Source organism: Mesoplodon mirus, assembly GCF_964341445.2.
Source record: "Mesoplodon mirus genome assembly, chromosome: 12".
Lineage (NCBI taxonomy): Eukaryota > Metazoa > Chordata > Mammalia > Artiodactyla > Ziphiidae > Mesoplodon > Mesoplodon mirus.
Window position 1 is genome coordinate 45,497,925 of NC_138988.1, and position 19,509 is coordinate 45,517,433.

Here is a 19,509-nt window from a genome sequence, read left to right on the forward strand (position 1 = left end):
TATGTTGCGATATTTGGTTTATGAAAGCAGTGGTCTGGAACCAAAAACGCAGGATCTCTGAGGTATGCCTATAGAATTTTTTTTAATATCACAAAAGACACATTGGTAATTTGAACTTAACTCTTACTCTCCTGATCATTTTTAATATCGTTCTTAAAAATATCTTTTCAATTTGTTTTCTCTGTGCGATGCCAACTTGAGTTATCTCCTTTAATTCTATCCCTTCTTTTTTTTCTTTCAAATTCTATTTGTGAATACTCCTTGCACGTTTTCTCAATATTTTTTTTCTTTTAAAGAGACAGCCTTTATTTTAAGGATTTTTACAATGAAGACTTCAAAAAGTGGTAGGTTTTTAGAACTCCTTAACCTGTATTTAAAAGGAACTGTTGACAAAGATTCTCCAGAAATAATCTGAACAAACGGGAAAATACAGTTAATACTACTGAAACCTACTAAAATAACTCCAGGACATATGGTTTATCCGACATAACAATACCTCTAAATGCTGTCACTTGTATGAAACTGACTGCTTCATTTCTAAACGCACAGTGGTATAATTAACAATATTCAATCACTTCTGTTCTTTCCTGAATATATAAAAATTAAAATACCAATTAAAAAACTAATATATTCTTCTCTTTAAATGTTTCTTACAGATACAATTTCAATATTTTCATTAAATAGTGGTGTGGTTTAAGCGATTTTTCATTCACAAGTCAAACAACAATCCACCCAAGGGGAACTGACAGTCTGTAGGCTCATAGTGCAAATAAAGAGTTTGGGAATGCAGCAACTGACCTTTCTAGAATACAAAATGGATAAAATTCTTAGAGGATACATTCAGTAAGCTCTACTAAGCAGCTGGCCACAGAACTAGAACATTTGATAATTTTCCTGGTGATTTCAGTGGGACTCCAGATGTTTCCAAACTCAACTTGAACTCTCATCTTAGGGTTTGTATTTTGCTTTTCCAGTTTCGCTAATGACACAAACATGATTCAAATCCCTGAAGTATTCATTATAGTCAAGGGCATATCCTACAACAAACTTGTCTGGGATTTCAAATCCAACAAAGTCTGGTCTATATCCAACACTTCGAGGGGTCCTTTTCACCAGCAAGCTTGCAACCTTGACCATCTTTGGATTATGCTGCTTGACCAAGGAAAGCAAGGTTTGCATTGTTTTGCCAGTGTCAATTATATCGTCAACAGTCAAGACATTCTTCCCAGTTAAAGTTGAGAGATCATCTCCACCAATTACTTTTATGTCACCTGTTGACTGGTCATTACAGTAGCTCTTCAGTCTGATGAAATCTACAGTCATAGGTCTAGATCTATCACTATTTCTGTTCATTTGATGTAATCCATCAGGTCAGCAAAGAATTTATAGCCCGCCTTGAGCACACAGAGGGCCACTATGTGATGGCCTCCGATCTCCTTCATCACATCTCGAGCCAGCCGTTCCATCCTGTCCATAATTAGTCCATGAGGAATAAACACCTTTTCCAAATCCTCAGCATACTGATTAGGTCTACAGAATAAATCTAGGTCATAACCTGGTGCATCATTACTAATCACGACGCTGGGACTGCGGGTCGCTGTAATGGAGCCGGCTGGCGTGCGGGCTGAGGGCCATCTGGGGAGGAGAAGCCGGCGGCTGGCCCAGCAGGAGGCGGCGGCGCGGCGGGAGGCGTTGGGAAAGCAGAGCGGCCCGCCCCAGCGCTCCGGCCGCCGCTGCGCTCAGAGCCCAGGCCTGTTTTCTCAATTATAGACAGAAAAGGCTTTGGAGGTGGTTGGTGCCCGCTTTGGATTCAGTTGCTCTTGGTTTTTGCTGAGTGATCCTGGTCAAGTGACTTCAACTTTCTGAGCCCCCTTTCCTTGTCTGCCCAGTGAGGGGGTATTAGGTCGCAGGGGTCTGAGGAGTGAGTGAGCTGTAAAGGGCTGTTGTCTGATGTGCAGTCAGCACTTCTTAAATAGTGTTGTGTGTGGGCTTCCCTGGTGGCGCAGTGGTTGAGAGTCCTCCTGCCGATGCAGGGGACATGGGTTCGTGCCCCGGTCCGGGAAGATCCCACATGCCGCGGAGCGGCTGGGCCCGTGAGCCATGGCCGCTGAGCCTGCGTGTCCGGAGCCTGTGCTCCGCAACAGGAGAGGCCACAACAGTGAGAGGCCTGTGTACGGCAAAAAAAAAAAAAAAAGTGTTGTGTGAACATGAGGGTGAGTGAGGGGGTCTTCTCTGAGACTGCTCCTGGGACCAGTCCCGATTCCTCATCCTCCTGGGGTTGGGCAGTGATGGGGGGAGCCCAGGAACATCGGAGGAGGAAGTGCTTCTTCAGCTGCAGTAAGCCTGGGCCAAGGAAGGGCTGTAACTCTCTCGAGTCATGGGAATGTTGGAGGAAAGTGTGGCTTTGAAGGCAGAGAAACCTGGATTTTAACCTTGGAACCATCTCTGCAGAGTTGTGGATGGATTACTGCCTCCTTCTGAGCCTATCACATGGCAGTTTTGGTATAGGGGTTCAATTTAAAACTTGCTCAAGGCCCATAAAATTCACCCATAAATGATGCTGTTTCCTTATTCATACACATTCTGCTTTCTTTCCCATTTTCTAAGAAAGTAAATTGGGAGACTTCCTTGGTGGCGCAGTGGTTAAGAATCCGCCTGCCAATGCAGGGGACACATGTTCCATCCCTGGTCTGGGAAGATCCCACATGCTGTGAAGCAACTAAGCCCATGTGCCACAACTACTGAGCCTGCGCTCTAGAGCCCGCGAACCACAACTACTGAAGCCCCTGCGCCTGGAGCCCGTGCTCCACAACAAGAGAAGCCACAGCAATGTGAAGCCCGCACACCACAACGAATAGTAACCCCCGCTCGCTGCAACTAGAGAAAGCCTGCGCGCAGCAGCAAAGACCCAACGCAGCCAAAAAATAAATTAAAAAAAGAAAAAAAGTCAATTGGGTATATGCAGTCTTCGGCTATGATGTAAGTTGTGTTCAGTAATTTGTAAGTGGCCCCAGATTGCCACTTCTGCTCATTATTGTGAACTCAATGCCTTCTAATGAATTATGCTGGGAAAAGCTAATAAATGACGTTTCTACCTCATTTCCCTAATTACAGTTTAGAAAATTGTACTCTCTTTTTAATTGCTCATACCGGCTTGTTTCCTTTTTTAAGGAATTAGAGTGATGAAGATGATCCCAACTAACATTTCTTGCAAACTCACTTTGTCCCAGGTGCTGTGCTAAGTGCTCTGCCGTGCATTAATTAATTAACGCCTCGCCCCATCTGTGCGGCAGGTATTATAGTCACCCCATTGAGCAGATAAGACTCGGGTGTCTAAGAAGGTCACAGAGATGGGAAGTGAGGATCCTGGACCAAACTTCAGGCCGCCCAACTCCAAAAGCTCTGCTCTTAGCTATGAAGCTAAACTGCCTGCCATTAGTTGACCATCCATCCATCCATCCATTGATTTTTGCTTTTATGGTGATGTGGGATGAATAAAATATTTTTGAAATTCGTAGCACTGTGAGGTAAATGTGCCAAGTCTTTGTTTAAGGGGTTTCTAACTGCACCTAACTTTTCTATGATGCTTTGTGGAGTTTGTATTTCCTGTTCCTTTATTCCGTCTTCATTTTGAAAATTAATATTGGACTCTCCCCGCCCCGAATATTGGATTGAACTTGTTGAACTTGCTGATTTTGAGGAACCTGTTAACTGTTGATCGGTTTATTTATGAGACCTATAATCATCTTTTTAGAAACACCTTAGGGAACTTTAAAAAAATAAAGTCTCGGAAAACCTTAGGACACCAGCCTCAGCTCACCTGTCACAAGGAATGACATCTGAGAGGTCGCCTGGTGGTTTGCTGTGGGGCTCTTGAGAGGTGCCATCATTGCCAGGAAGAGACATGATAAGGACCAAAGGGAGAGATGAGATATGTTCAGATAATGGGGGCAGTTACAGCAGGAATTAAAATCATTGGCTGCTGACTTTAATTAGGTGAATGTCCTAGAAAATTTTAAGTGTGTATCCAAGTTAGGGTCTGAGGTCTGTGTGCGCACACACACACACACACACACGCACACTTATATAGTTTTCCTCTAAATTTTCTACCAGACACACACAGACAGGCAGATACACACACACACACATATACACACACACTGTAAAATCTACCCCCCACCCCAATCTGTCTATTCTATTGAAGAGCCTTGCCATCCAGTGTAGTCTGGGGACCAGCAGCATTGCTATCATGTGGGAGCTTGTTAGAAATGCAGAATCTTGGGCCCAACTGCAGACCTGCTGCATCAGAATCTGCACTTTAGCAAGAGCTCCAGGTAATTCACATGCTCATTAAAGCCTGGGAAGCCCTGCCCTAGAGGGATGCCTTTTCCTCCAAGTTCATTCACTGAGGTATCATATGCCATTGGAAGGATAAAGGGAAATTGTCCCCGTTTGGTCACTGTGGAAGGAAAGAAGCTTGCCCGCCCAGTAGTGGTTGAAGAGTTCTTTTACTATTACCCATTCGCAAATTATACAGTCTTGAGTAGAAAGTTAAAAGGAAAACTGAATCAAGGCCACACTTGTTGCTGTTGACACCAACAGACGGTTACAGTACCTGGCTAACAGGCTGGTGAGGTTCTGTAGGTAGTTTTGCTTTAGGGCAGTGGTTTTCCAAGGGAGATTTTGCTCCCAAGGGTCATTTGGCAGCATCTGGAGACATTTTTGGATGTCACATCTACAGAGAGAGAGGGTGGTACTTCTGGCACCTAAATGGGTAGAAGCCAGGGATGCTGCTAAACATCCTGCCATGCCCAGGACAGCCCCCCGCAACAAAGAATTATCTGACCCTAAATGTCAATAGTGCTGTGGTTGAGAAACCCTGCTTTAGGGAGTGAGTTTAACTTATAGGAAGACTAAAATCTGTTTAATTATCCCATTACTCATTTAAAAGAAATATTTCAAACATGCTAAACACTTAGGACTAATAAATGTTAACTTCACTTTTTTTTAATAAATAAAACGTTACCGATGCATTTATAAGTACAGTTTCAAAGTCCCATTCCTACACTCTTTCCCCAGAGGGAACCACCTTCCTGAGGGTGGGCTGTTTCCTTCTGGTGTGTATTTTTGTACCTTGATTACACATATAAATGTCCATGAAAACAGCCTATTATATTGCACGGGCCCCTTTGTAATGGCGTTCTTCTCTATTTGTATGTTGCAGGCTCTTTTTCTAGGAGTTTGAGCAAAGGCATGAGCAGAGCACAGGACTGTATCTAAATGAAAACGTTTCCATTTTCTAAGTATTTTACATTTCCTTTAGGTGGTCATTAAAATGTTTAAGAAATAATGCTTAATATTTAAAATCAGGTTGAGGAAAGAAGTAATGGTTGCAGATTTTTAAAGGTGCCCTTTTTCAAATGCAGATTCTGTAGTGACCCAGAATTAAGCAAATAAACTTGTGCTGACATTTGTTGGAGGGTACGATGGTGGTAAGGTCCCTGGTGCTGCCCCCCTTTTCTGCCTGCACCCTCCTTTCTGCCAACGCGGCACCTCTCAGCCCCTGCTCCCAGCATCCTTGGAAGACATTTCCTCCATCTCTGCATCATTTTTCGGAGCCGGCCTGTTTCTATGGCAACTGTGAGATTGAAAGATGAGCGGGAGCGGGAGGCGAGGCTGGAGTGAGACCTCAGGGTGGTGGTGTGTGTCCCTGACGTCACCTTCTGTGCTTCCGGATAGGACGATTCTGGCTACTCCCATTCAGGGCTGCTGGCTGGTGCCGCTTTATTAGCGGGGCTGCCAGGGTCTCTGATAGCTCTGCAAATTGCCTTTCTTTCTGCTCCTCCGACCCTCCACAATTTTTCTTTTCACTGCCCCTTTTCTGTTTTGGCTCCAGACTGTCATTAAGAATGCACAGCTTAATTCTGGCGTGTTTTGGGACGCTCTTCTGCCCAGTGTTTTGGAAGGGCGGGGAGGCATGGCAGCGTTTCACTTGACGTCGATGGCGCCGTGAAGTGCATTCTCTCCTCTGCAAGAATACTGACTATGCAGAAATTTATTGAAGCGGATTATTATGAACTAGACTGGTATTATGAAGAATGCTCGGACGGTAATTATGACTCCTGCAGAACAGAGCGGGGATGTGCAGGGCCATTGTCTCCTTCGGGGGAGGGGGTGTCCTGGAATCTTCCTGGGGAGACGGGCAGAAGGAGGGCCACGGGACCAGCACCCCATGGCTCTGACCCTTGCGAAGGCGTGGCGGAGGGACAGCAGGTGGGCAGGGCTCGTGATTGTGGGAGGCTCCTTGGCAGTTTGGAGGTGGTGTTGGTGTGTGCTGGGCTTATGAGCATCACAGTTCAGTGGGATTGAATTCTCTCTGGGGTGGTGCGTGTGTGTGTGCGCGCGCGCGCAAGTGGAGATGTGGTCCTTGTTAGGGTTCAGGGACTAGTGTCTTCAGGAAATGGTCCTCTGCCCTGGGAGAGTCCACCCTTTTCTGAGCCCAGACTTGGGGGCACAGGGGAGGCTGGAGAAAAGGCAGAAGCAGCCTCCCACCTGGCAGACAAGTCAAATGAATTTTCCTTGTGGGCTCCCAGAGATGGGGGTGGGAGATGTTGGGAGGGGCTGGAAGAGCCTGTATCATCCGCTGTGTGTGCAGGGAGGGTGTGGCACATTCCAGAGGAGACTGCGTGGAGTTTATGTGCCTGGAGCGGCCTCAGGAGGTTCCAGGCAACAGGAAATGGCACTGAGGTGCATTCTCAGGCCACAGGGGAGGAGTCTCAGGCTCCTGTGGTGTTGACATCAAATTGTATATGACACAGTTAACCTGTCATCTTTAATTTCTTCTTTAAAGTGACCCTCAATCTATGCCTTTACATAGACACACACAAAAAGGACACAATTAATATATATACTTAGAGGGTCCATTCCCCCAGTCATGATACGTTTCCAGCCTCACACGAGCCAGTAATAGGTAAGGTAACTAACTGCTTTTTAATTGAATCCAGAGTTTCAGTCTCTCTAACATGACTACATTTGATTAACCTGAATGATGTAACAGGCTGGGACCTGGCCTCATTAGTAGGCTAAGAGCTACATAATTATCTCTTTATCTGCTGATTTCTGCCTTGACTGTGGGCTGCAGGAAAAGGGCCAAGAACCTTTCTTAGTGGGGGTGAATGGATATTTAAATGTGCTGAGAAACTTCCCTAGCTGAGCCCCACCATCCCCAAGCATTAGATGAAGACATTGCCATGTTGAGTCCCTGTGCATCTTTAAACATCCTGAGTAATGATGATGGTGGGCAACTCCCAGGGTCGTGAAGGGAAAAGATGACTCAGTTTTTTTTTCTTTTGGGTACATTATTCTTGAAGCAAGTTCCCATCCTATTACCCACCTCCAGGAGGCAATTATAGGGGTGCTTCTTTTCAGAATCCATCACTGACCTCTTGAAGTTTTCTTGGTGATTTGTGACTCGCTGAACCCTCCATAACTTTTTAAAGTATGGACCACAGGATCACGGAGCATTGGTTACAGCAGAGGGCCTGACTCACAGCCCGGGGATGCACTGGGTGTGGCCATGGCTCCCACGGAGCCATCCTGGAAGTGAGGGAGGAAGGTTTCTTACTGTCTTGACCCAATTGAGACACCGTCCAGCTCTATTTACACCCTTGTCTGAGGAAATGAAGCCAGTCACTCTCGGTGGTTAATCTGAAGGGTGAGAGGAGGCCTGCTCTTATCTGGGTGTCTATCAGAAGGATTTTCTTACCCAGCCATTTCTCAGTTGAGTCTTTTGGCCCCGAGGCAGCCAGATCTCTCTTCTTCCAGCAGAAAAGGAAAATGGAAGAAGAGGCAGCTCATCTGTCCAAGGGTAAATAAATGTTGATTGCAATTACTGTCGGAATTATGTTGAGCAAAATACTTGCCTTTATCCTCCATCCCAATTTGGATGAAGCAGAGAAGGCCACTGGGACAGAATTTACTGTGGCAACTGACTTACATTTCGTAATCCTGTTTTAAAGATAGTTAAGTAAAGCAGGGAATTAAAGGAATGGAAGCTCAGAACTAATCTGGTTTAGGAAACCCCACAAAAGGGAGTGGAATTCAAGAATATGCTAATGTTGTCGTTACTTGTTTATACATGTCTAACTAGGGTTCTTTCCTGACCTCGGCAGGTTAGTCTGGAAACGAAGGCAATTTGCCTGGGTGTTTATGCATCTTTAAAATTGCAAATCAGTGTTTGAATAGCCCTTTCATCTCCTGGTCCTGAACTTCCTGGTGAGGAGGCCAGGTAGGAGTTAGACACACAGCGTTGCTTTGTCTCTCTTATTATTTGCCATTCGAATCTTTAATGAGGGAAACTTCTAGGGAGCTTTCCATACTAATAACAAAAGATAAGTCATATGTTTTGAAAAAGATGCAAAATCATCATTTATGTCAGAGTTACCGACTCACACTTAAATTGCAGGGTGAGCACCGAAAAAGTAATACAAATGGGTGGGAATACAGATTGCAGGATGATTAGGGACCCCTCTTTTAAAGGTGGAATTAAGAAATGGCTGCTTTTCTCTTTGAGGTTTAGGAGAGCTTTATTCAGTCCACTGATTGTATCCTTCCCCCTTAATCAGTTTTAGTTGTGGAGTCTAATACTCTGTGTCCCCCACTACCGCCCAAACAAGGGGTATGGGGCAGGGGCTTAGAATAGTAGGAAATTGGAGGGGTTGATTGCCCGATACCTTAATGTAATTTTTAGAGGTTTGAAATAGCTAGCGATCAACAGAGTACAGCAGTGGTCTCTGCAGAATTTTCACACATGTACTCAGTGTTTACAGTTTAAACTCTAGCATCAAAAAGAGTGGATATATGTATATGTATAACTGAGTCACTTTTGCTTCAGTCACATCTGAAACTAACACAACACTGTAAATCAACAATACTCCAATAAAAATTAGAAAAACAACAACTCTAGCGTCAAACAGGGTCCTGGTTACCTACGTTGGCTGTGTCCCACCTCTAATTGCAGGACATCTAAAACCTGGCAAATAATGGCAATCATTCGCTTATTACAAAAACACATTCCCAGACTAACTCCAGACAAGGAGAGGCCCTGAGAAATCTGAATCTTTAGTGCACGCTTTCGGTGATTCTTTACATCAGGTGTGTTTGGGAAACTATGCCAGTGTGAGTAGAGACTATCCCTGGGCACAGGGGTCTGGAAGATAATTCTTTATGTCTGGTCACGAAATCCTATGTTGTTTCTTGGCTACACTGGTCACTTAAAAAAAGTATGCTTATAAAGAGTGTGAGGCTTTTTTAATTTTCAGAAAGGCTTGGGTTCAAGTATATGTCCCTAAGTTAAAGAAATGGAGTGCACTTTTGTAGTTATTCTAGAAATAGATAGAATGCCAGAAAAGAGTGCTGGCCTGGAGTCTGCCTTTGGGGCCTGTTTTGCATTCTGCGTGGCTGTGTGGTGTTAAAAAGCAAAATTCAACGGATAAATATAAAGATCAAATTGGCTTTCTTCAGCGATTCATGAATCGAGCAGCATCCTGTCTAGCAAGTAGAAAGGATCTCTGAGGAGCTGTATAAAATGGAAGGCTTTTATAGACAGACGGGAGCAGGGACGGGGAAAAAGCAGATTATCTCTCTTTCTTTGGGGGATGGATGGGGTCTATCAGGCAGATTACCTCATTACTGCCGACTGGGAAATTCCAGACCGACTGGTTAAGACTCCATTCCTGGGAGAGGCTGAAGCTGCATTTAGTCAGGTATTAAGTCTTGGTTGGCTGCCCTGGGGCTTAGCACAGGTGGCTCCATTTGGGGCCTGTTGCTTCTTTTTACCAGTGGTTGGGTACATCCTGGGACCCCAGTGAGCCTCTGTCAACCCAGCTTTCTCATCTGGCAAATGGGGATAACCATGTTGGCCAGAACCATTGCGAAGCGGGGTAAAGCGTGTAAATAAAGTAAAAGCTTTGTGGATCGGTGAAGTGCCAGGCCAGTGCTTAATTTTATTTTTTCAGATATAGTACTAGTTATTAAGTTCTTTTTAAAAATCCCTTTCAAAAGGTAATTGGGGGCTTCCCTGGTGGCGCAGTGGTTGAGAGTCCTCCTGCCAATGCAGGGGACACAGGTTCGTGCCCCGGTCCAGGAGGATCCCACATGCCGCGGAGCGGCTGGGCCCGTGAGCCATGGCCACTGAGCCTGCGCGTCCGGAGCCTGTGCTCCACAACAGGAGAGGCCACAACAGTGAGAGGCCCGCGTACCACAAAAAAAAAAAAAAAAAAAAAAAGGTAATTGGTATTTTGAACAAGATATAGTATCTTGGGAATTCCCTGGCGGTCCGGTGGTTAGGACTCCACGCTTTCATGCTGAGGACGCAGGTCCAGTCCCTGGTCGGGGAACTAAGATCCCACAAGCTGTGCAGCACAGCCAGAAAACAAAAAGGTATAGTATCTTGACCACCTGTTTCTTGCTGCAGTCTCTTGTAATCATCGACCCTCGTGTCCCCTTTTACAACATTATAGGTTTGAATGTCACAGCAGGAGGTGGTCTAGTTCATACTGATTTTATAAATGGGGACACTCAGGCAGATTGTGCAGTGGTTGTTTTTAGGACTTCTTATTCCATAATGAAAATCCACAGCATTACACACAGGTGGCACGTGTGCTGTTCCCTGACTGCAGTGACCTCTAAAATGTCACCCAGGGTCAGGGTGGCTGGTTTGCGAGTGAAGTTCTGTCAGAGGTATTTTAAGCATTAATTGAAAAACTGATACTAGGCTTTTGAGATGCTTTTCTAACTTCCCTGCACTTGTGTTCAGACATGTAAACAGGCCCCATTTTTCATGTGTGTTTATTGTGGGATGCACCATTGGAGGTAGAGGCTGACTTTCCCTTTCCAGCTCAGCAGTCTTCTGAATGGCTGTTAAGATGATTTAAAAAAAAAAAAAAAAGAACTAAATGTAAAGGTATGATGTAGCTGTACATTTTTATCAGCAACTTTGGTAAAACAGAGATAATGTCATCCCTCAGATGTAGAAGCGGAGGACTAGAGAACTGATGAGAGGGCCAGAGAGAGCTTAGAGCCCAAGTTTTCAGAGCTTTGTGTTTCTCATTTATTTTTTTAAAAATAGCACAAGTAAGGGCCTTGGGGAAGTGACCCTCAGTGACGGGCCACCCTGCTCTGTATAGGCAGAGAAGTAAAAGGACAGGGAGGCTCATGGAGAGGAGCAGAATGCATGGGATACAGAGGGGAAGGAGACTCTTGGTAGAGGGTGAGGGGGGTCAGCGGGTACAGGTTGCAGGGGAAAAGCAGGCCAAGCTGGCTGAGGAGCATCAGGCTCATGTCTGAAGACAAGGGGTATCTTTGGGCGTGCCTGTCCAGTGGGACTTTCTGTGATGAGGGAAACATTCTGTGCTGTCCAGTTTGGTAGCTACTAGCCCCATGTGGCTATGGAGCGTCTGAAATTTGGCTACTGCCACTGAAGTTTGGATTTTATTTAATTTTAATCAATAGAGATTTCAAAGTAAATAGCCCTAGTGGCTCGTGACCACTCTTTGGACAGCAGAGGGTGGAGCTTCGGGAAGATGACTTCTGTTGGGTGTGTAGAATAAATCTGGAGAGGACACTCACAGGAAGAGCTCCCTCTGACTGGAGGGAGGCGAGTGACACTTGCCTTCTGTGGCCTTGAACGTTCCTGGATATGGGTCAGAACCTATGCCCTGCCCCCCTGCTCTGGGCCACGGTTCTAGTCCTTCTGGGACAGCACACACTACAGCTGCTTGACTGTCCGGGGTGAGCTGGGCCACCCTCAGCTCCACCTCCCATGTCTGTGTCCCATGGTCCATCCATCACCTGGCACAGGGATTCCTGGGCTTTCTTGCTGGTCTTTAGGCGTCTGTTCTGCTTTGACTTTTGGAAAACTGTTCTCTCAGAGAAGGTGCACTTTGTCCCATCTCTGCCTTTAACCTTGAAGTGAATGCAGATGTGGATGAGGTTGGAGAATTCCCTCACACCCCTGCAGAGGGAGGGAGGGAAGGAGGAAGGGTTTGAGGTGGGGAGTACCCTGAAGAATGAGAGAACTGAGAGAAATGGGGTGACATGGGGAGGCTAGGATGGTCTTGTGTTCACAATGCCATGTCCTAAATTTATCTTTTAATTTACATGTATATATTTTTTAATTATATAATATATAGAGACTTGAACATCATTTGCTAAAGGTAGCCTAGAATTGAGTTAAAAGATGAGTATAACCAACTGGCTATGAGTAAAATCACTTAAAAGTGTTTTCAAATATATGAAATCAGCTTTTTTTCCCCATTTATATATACTACAGCCCCTCCCACTAGCCTGCACATCTTATAGTCAATCTGATACTCGCCGAATGAATTATGCACAGTGGAGCTTTCTCCCTCCCTCCTCTCCCAGAGCTTCAGACTCACTGTCGTTTGCATTGAATTAACAAGCCCCAATTTGATAATGTTTACTGAGATTAAAGAACGATTTTTTTCCCCTGAGTGTCTGCCTTTATAAACATTGTATTTAAAGCTTATGAAGATTTTCAAAATGTGATTTTGAACTCCCTGCTACTGAATTTCTACTGACCCTACTTTTTTTTTTGCGGTACACGGGCCTGTCACCGTTGTGGCCTCTGCCGTTGCGGAGCACAGGCTCCAGACGCACAGTCTCAGCGGCCATGGCTCACGGGCCCAGCCGCTCCGGGACATGTGGGATCCTCCTGGACCGGGGCACGAGCCCGTGTCCCCTGCATCGGCAGGTGGACTCTCAACCACTGTGCCACCAGGGAAGCCCTGACCCTACTTTTTTACAAAGAACAGATTTTTATCATCCTAAAATGTAGCAATCATTTTCAGGTTCCAGAAAAGTAACCCGGCAATGAGTATGTCTCGAGATGTTAATTTCTTAATAAAACCTTTATTCTAGTTTTCTGTTTATAGGCACTGGTCTATGGTCTTCTATTCGTTTTTATGGAGGTAGCGATTCAGTTTAGCAGACATTTTTAGCTGACTTAGCAGGATCTACAGCCCTAAGGATTTAAAGATGGATGAGACCTAGTTCCTGAACTTGTGCAGAGAATTCTTGCTGACAATCTGGCCTCTGCTAAAGGCCCCCTTGGTTACCTGAGGGAGGTGACTGGGTAGAGAGGTGGTTTAGGTCTCCTGGTATAGCTTTTAGGAGCAGGGAGACCTGCCACAGTGTAGCGGGGAGGTGGCCGAAGCACAGGAATTGTAGAATGTGCCATGATTCTCTGAGACACCTGTGCTTCAGGCCACCTTTCAGTGCGTTTGATGGAAGGACCTGCCATTTCACTGTTACAGGCAAAATCAAACAGTGTAGAGGAAGTGGTAGTGAGATGTGCGATAAAACTTGATTCTTTTTTCAGGCAACTTTGCAAACTATTCGGCTGTAGATTTTTTTCCCCTTATCCTGCAATTAGAAAAGATCTTTATAAATTTGGCTGTGAATACACAGATGTAGGGTGAGAGTGGGATTTACAAAACGCAGTTTAAAAAAGAGCAAATGCAATGTATTATTACCACAGAAAAACTGGGATGAAGTAAGCTTAATACAAGTAGCGCTTACTGCAGTTTTTTCTTTCCCTCTTGCTAGAAACCAAAATGATCTTTTCCTTCCCTCTTCAGCCCTGTGTCATGCTGTTGTCACAGTCAGATTTGTCCCAAGTTTTGAAGCACGCCCACAGGAACTCTCCCACCTGAGGGAACTGGGCAGTCGGTCGCCAGGGCACCTCCTCCGCCAGAGCTCCACCTTTAGACAGGTGTTCCTGCTTGAGGCATGGATGGTATTGCCCTGTGCAGTTGCTGCGAAACTTCCAGGAAGCTACCATTCCTCATTGCTTCTGGGGGAGCAAAAGCGGAAGAAGAATCTGGAGGCAGAGAGCTGGCCCAAGGCCGTGCACCTGCCTGCTCACCTTCCTTCTGACTCCAGAGCACCCGTTAGGGCCACCCCAGGGCTGGGCAGGGCTTTCCCATTCCGATAGGTGCTTCTCCCCCCCTCCGCCCCGCCTCCTTCTGTGGGAACCACCCCCTTCCGGGTCGCCTGGGCGCCGAAGGGCCAGTGGCCCTGTGCACACCCTCCACTTCAGCTGAGCCAGGGCATGTCCGTGGCCCCAGCCAAGGCCCAGCGTGCGCCCTGGGGGCCCCGGCCCCAATGCCTCCTCCAGGAGGGCAGCCAGGAGCTCCTTCAGGGACTGCTCCTTCGGGTGATGTTTTGGCTTTGGGGTGACTTCAGCAATGTCCCTAAGAGACGTGGGAGGAGAAGAAGAATATTTTGAGTATGACTGCCAGGGTGAAGAGAGGAAGCCCATCCACAAGCAGCCTGAAACCCTGGACCTCCTGGAGAAGGGTAAATTCTGTTCTTTGCGCCAGTCTGATCCTTTCCCTCTTAGTGTCTATGTAGGCCTGGCTGTTTTCACTGATCTCACAGCAGTCTTTTATTTTCGTAGTGGGGTATAAGGTCAAGTACACACATCTTACGTGGTGAATGTAAAGCCGCCAGGAGAGAAGCTGCGTTTACAGCATCCTGGGAAGTCCCCTTGCCCCCCTTTCTTTCTAGTTTACACCTCCTTCCTGGGAGACCACTGCCCTGACTTGTATCACCTTAGATTTGTTTTGCCTGTTCTTGATCTATGTAAATGAAATCAAACAGTGTGTATTATTTTGTCTAGCTCTGTTGCTTAACCGAGGTCTTTGAATACTTTTTTTTTTTTTATTGTGGTACGCGGGCCTCTCACTGCTGCGGCCTCTCCCGTTGCAGAGCACAGGCTCCAGACATGCAGGCTGAGCGGCCATGGCTCACGGTCCCAGCCACTCCGTGGCATGTGGGATCTTCCTGGACCGGGGCACGAACCCGTGTCCCCTGCATCGGCAGGCAGACTTTCAACCACTGCGCCACCAGGGAAGCCCTGAAATTCATACTTTTTGCAAACGTCAGTAGTCCCCCCACATGCACACACTTTATGGCATTCCAGCACTCTGTTTTAAGAGTTTTCATTGTTTTCTTCTGACTGAATGGCTTTTGGTGGGTTAATGGACAAGAAACTGAGTCATTATTAAATAATATGTCTTTGTTTAATTTAGGAAATTGTTTATTTAAAAAAATTATTAATCACCAATTTGAAATAGGGATTTTTAAAAAGTTTAGAAATATTTCAAATAGAAAAGTACAAGGGCTGACATTGAAATTACCTGGGAACTCACCCCCAGGCTGTATCAGAGGGGTGCTGCTTTTGGAGAAGAGGGGGAGTGTTTTAAATAAACATAAGCCCAAATGCTGAGTGTGAGTTTCCTAATTGGGCTTTTGGGGCTTTCACTCACAGCCCGGAAAAAGGGATTTTTCGGGGGGGGGTGTTGTGAAACAGAATGTTTAAAGAGTAACTGCAGGAAGTTCTTTAGGTCTTGAGTAAAAGCAATCAAAAAACTTTTTCAAAATTCTGCTCTGTGATGGCCTGTTTTCATGTCTCAGAATAACTTTTTATTTTTTAAATGGTTTATAATTGACTCTATACTGAAAGTGTTTTTCTTTTGAGGTTACTGCCCTGAAAATATTAACACTTCACCTATAGGAGAGTTAAAAGTGTTTAATTGGAGAAAGGGGGAGAGCAGTGCTGAAACCTGGCACCCCCTGCCTGGTCCTTTCATGAAAGAGATGGTGGAGGTGAAAGGAGAGAGGAGTGAAAGACCGACTGGGACTGTGCATTTGTTGCGTTCCTGGAAGTGATCAAGAGAAAGGCCTCCATCTGCTCTTAAGAACTAGGGCCAGCCCAGATTTCACTGGAACAGCTTGTGTCCCTTGAAGCTGGGCCGCTCAGCGTGCATCCTGGGTACCCACATCACCTGGGAGCTTGTTAGAAATGCAGACCCCCAGGCCCCACCCCAGACCTACTGGGTCAGAATCTGCATTTTAACAAGACCTTCAGGGGATTCCTATGCACATTAAAGTATGAGATGAGCTGCTGCCTAAAAGCATAGTAAGATCATTTTAAAAATCACTTATTGAACCATATGATTCTAAAATGAAAGGTTTTACTAGGTTCTAGAGCAGTATCATATATCCTCGTCAAGAGAAGAAAAATCATATTGCATGTATTTTATGTACATATTTCATATATCTATATATTTTGAACTTTTTTCTTTAACTGATAGCCAGATGATAATGATGATGATAGCCAGTGTTTAGTATGTACTTGCTATGTGCCAGGCACCATTCCAAGTACTTTAAGTGGATTCATGCATTTAAGCCTTAAAATAACCATAGGAGGTTAAGTACTGTTACAATTTTCCATTTCATAGACTTATAAGAGGAACCTTCAGCAACTCGTCTAAAGTTACACAGCTCATAGGTGATTTCATCCTACATAGACGGGCTCTAGGGCCCTACATAGACTGCTCTTAGATACTGTGCTGGCAGTTTTCAAGGTAGGGGCCCTACACAGCAGCAGCAGCACCCGGGAATGGGTTAGAAATGCACATTCTCGGGCCCCGCCCTAGACCTGCTGAGTCAGACATGCTGGGGTGGGACCCATCAATCTGGGTTTTAACACACCTTCTGGGTGATTCCAGTGCCCCTTGTCCTGTGCTGGTCCACATCTCACAGATGACAGGGTCTCTACTTTGTGATCACATTCGATGGTAGGGGTCGGGGGGCAGGGGGGAACAGTCTCTGTATTTGCCGTCTTAAGATAGACTGTTACATTTCTCTTCCTTGTCTCTTCTTTGTTCCCATCCAGTTTCCCTCCTTTCTGTAATAAAATTTTTTTTAGCTGTCCTGAAGGTGAAAATAATGTTTTCAGGACAGTAACTGCAAAAGAAAGATACAATTGACCCTCGGTATCAGCCGGGGATTGTTTCCAGGACCCCCTTGGATACCAAAACCCATGGATGCTCAAGTCCCTTATATAAAATGGCATAGTATCTGCATATAACCTACACACATCCTCCCGTATACGTTAAATCATCTCTAGATTACACATGATACCTAATACAATGTAAACGCTAAGTAAATAGTTGCCAGTGCGGCAAATTCAAGTTTTGCTTTTTGGAATTTTCTGGAATTTTCTCTTTTCTGAATATTTTCAATCTGGAGTTAGTTGACTCTGCATATGTAGAACCCATGGATATGAAAGGCCAACTAGACTTCATTGTCAACATGCTTAGTTTTCTTTGTAAATTGAAATTCACTAGACTTGTTCCCGGCCTGAAGGAAGTCTGTGGCGTAGATGAGGAAGACAGAGGTTTGGTTTGGAAGGCTTGGTTTCTGTGTCTAGTTTTGCTGGAAGCCTGACCTGTATCCCAGAGCAAGGTGTTCACTGGGCGGGACCCTGTTTCCTTCTGACCCTGTGAATAGTGAGAATATGTGCAAGACATGGATGTAACCATGTTCCCTGGATTCTGAGGTGATTTAGGTGGTTTTCCACACCACCAGTGGTTCTAAAAGAGATACTTCTGATTGAAAACTGAAGGACAAAATCAGTTTGGGGTAACACTCATATTGGTAGCCATGGGTACAGGAGACATTTGTTGTTCCCTCCCAGGTCACCTTGTGGGGGTGATAGGCACTTCCCAGTGTCAGCCATTTAATCTTCAAAACAGCCTTTGAAATAAGCATGACTCCCATTTTGCACTCAAAGAGACTGAGACTCAGATATGTTGTCCAGAGTCCCAGGGCCACAAGCACAGAGCAGGGCCCTCGCCCTGCCTTGGGGTCTGCCCTCCGCCACTCCCAGGCTCTCAGCTAGTAGAACCTCGGGCCCTTGCCTCCCATTCCTCATGTCATCCTCATAACCCACAAGGCACCCAGAGAAGCAGCTTGCTTGGCTCACACAGCTGTCAGAGGCAGCATTGCTCTTTCTGTCTTCAGGAGAGAAAATACCTGGGCTCTGTGTCTTCTGGTCACTGGAGGCTTGCGTTGTGCAGAAACTGAGTCGATCTCAAGTGATTTCTTACTGAGTGGTGTTCTTGAAGACAGGCTTTTCTTGTTTTCCCCCATCCCGTCTGCTCAGGATTAGCTGGGGGTGGGGAATCACAGTGCTGCTGAGTGACATGGTGGTCACACCCCCTCTGTGCCCGAGGGGTGGCACCTACACCAGGAAAACACTGGTGAAGAGTGGAGTTTTGTCATCACTTCCTTGTGGTTTGTTGCATGGCAGTTTCCCTCAGCTTTCTCAAGGAGAGGCCTAAAGAAGCCCGACTATGTAATGTTTTCTCACCTGGACGCTTCTGAGGCTGTTACCCAATTGCAAGCTTGGTCACTCAGTTCCTGGCAGGTGTCATTCAGGATTGCCCTTGGGTGGCAGGATTTGAAAAGAGCATGTGGCAAGGTCTGGGGTTTACTGAGCCCTGAGACTGCGGGACAGCGCACGTCCCCTCCTCAGAGGGGGCTGCTGTCCGTCTTTTGCACAAAGGGCAGTTTTCAGGTGCTGAGCACTAACCAGTAATTATCATCTGCAAAAGCTGAGATGAAAACGATGGCCAACGTCACATGTCCAAATCCTCCAGATGGTTCCAAGATGAAGCACAAGAAGCAGCGCAAATGGAGCTCATTCCTCCAGTTTGAGAGTGACATCTCGGGCTGCAGGGGGAAGGCTGGGCCATGTGGGGAATGGTGCCGCGTCCTGCTGGTGGTTGTGATGTCTTGTGGGGTGGGAATGTCCACCCCAGGAAAAGAGCCATCAGGCCTGGGCCCTGCAGTCTGTATTGATTCAGCGTGGCCAGCAGCACTGCTTTGTAGGACTCTCTCCTGTAGGGTCACGTTAGAGAAAGGAGCGGCCTAGCTTATCAGCACTGACCTCAGCACTGTTACAAAGGTCTCTCTGCCCATGGTTTTCATCACCTTGGTTTCAGCCTGAGGTTTGTTTGTTAGTGTCCATGGCTACTCCATGCAGGCCTCTGGTGATGTCCCTTGTCCAGGGCGGTTCTCTTTCTGGGGTGGGGGTACCAGCATCACCCCAGGGCTGGCCATGGTCAAAGCTGACCCACAGTCTGTGCATTTTGGGGTCCCCCTACTGCTCTGCCCACTTGGGGCACCTGTGCCCCAGTCCCCAGTCGTCTTGTGTCTGAACTCCCCAAGAGCATTTTGTCACCTAGGACTTCCTGCTTGTTCCATACTCATTTATACATGTGTCTGACCTTCTCAATTAGGCCTCGAAGTCCTCGAGGGTAGGATTCATGTGTTTACTCAGCTGTGGTTAAGAGACCCAACTTGGGGGTCAAATAGAATCAGACCCTCTCATTATAGCTCTGTGACCTTGTGCAGTTTCATGTCTAAAATGTGGGTAATAGTAGTACTTTCTTCCTAGGATGAGTATAGACCCTGAAGGAGGGGTCTACATCCAGCACTTAGACATTTAGCACTTAGCAGAGTGCTGGGCACACAGTGAGAAGTCCATAAGTGAGCCACTTGGTTATCACCAAGGAGGCCTTCATTAAACACTCTGGTGACGAATGGCCACCATAGGTCAACTCTGAATGTTCAAGG

The 19,509-nt window shown here is 46.1% G+C and overlaps 1 protein-coding gene and 1 pseudogene across 16 annotated transcripts in view; one reads left to right on the top strand and one right to left on the bottom strand.

Annotated features, from left to right (window-relative positions):
- The window catches only part of TRAK1 (trafficking kinesin protein 1), a 106,347-nt gene that overhangs the window by 36,256 nt on the left and 50,582 nt on the right, over nucleotides 1-19,509 (top strand). For 2 of the 15 annotated variants that reach the window (XM_082638155.1, XM_082638157.1), the window contains exon 1: nucleotides 14,211-14,379. The exons of 10 other annotated variants lie outside the window; for them this stretch is intronic. In XM_082638155.1, coding sequence (XP_082494281.1) covers nucleotides 14,268-14,379 — 112 coding nt within the window. In that variant the 5' untranslated portion in view covers nucleotides 14,211-14,267. Of the gene's footprint in view, nucleotides 1-5,464; nucleotides 6,110-14,209; nucleotides 14,380-19,509 lie in introns of those variants that run through there. 3 more of the 15 variants (XM_082638154.1, XM_082638158.1, XM_082638147.1) reach the window with 3 other exon arrangements.
- LOC309813802 (hypoxanthine-guanine phosphoribosyltransferase-like) lies at nucleotides 785-3,887 on the bottom strand (annotated as a pseudogene). The gene is made up of 2 exons: nucleotides 3,821-3,887; nucleotides 785-1,738 (listed from the first exon to the last, which is right to left on the bottom strand). The product of its transcript is annotated as a hypoxanthine-guanine phosphoribosyltransferase-like (transcript).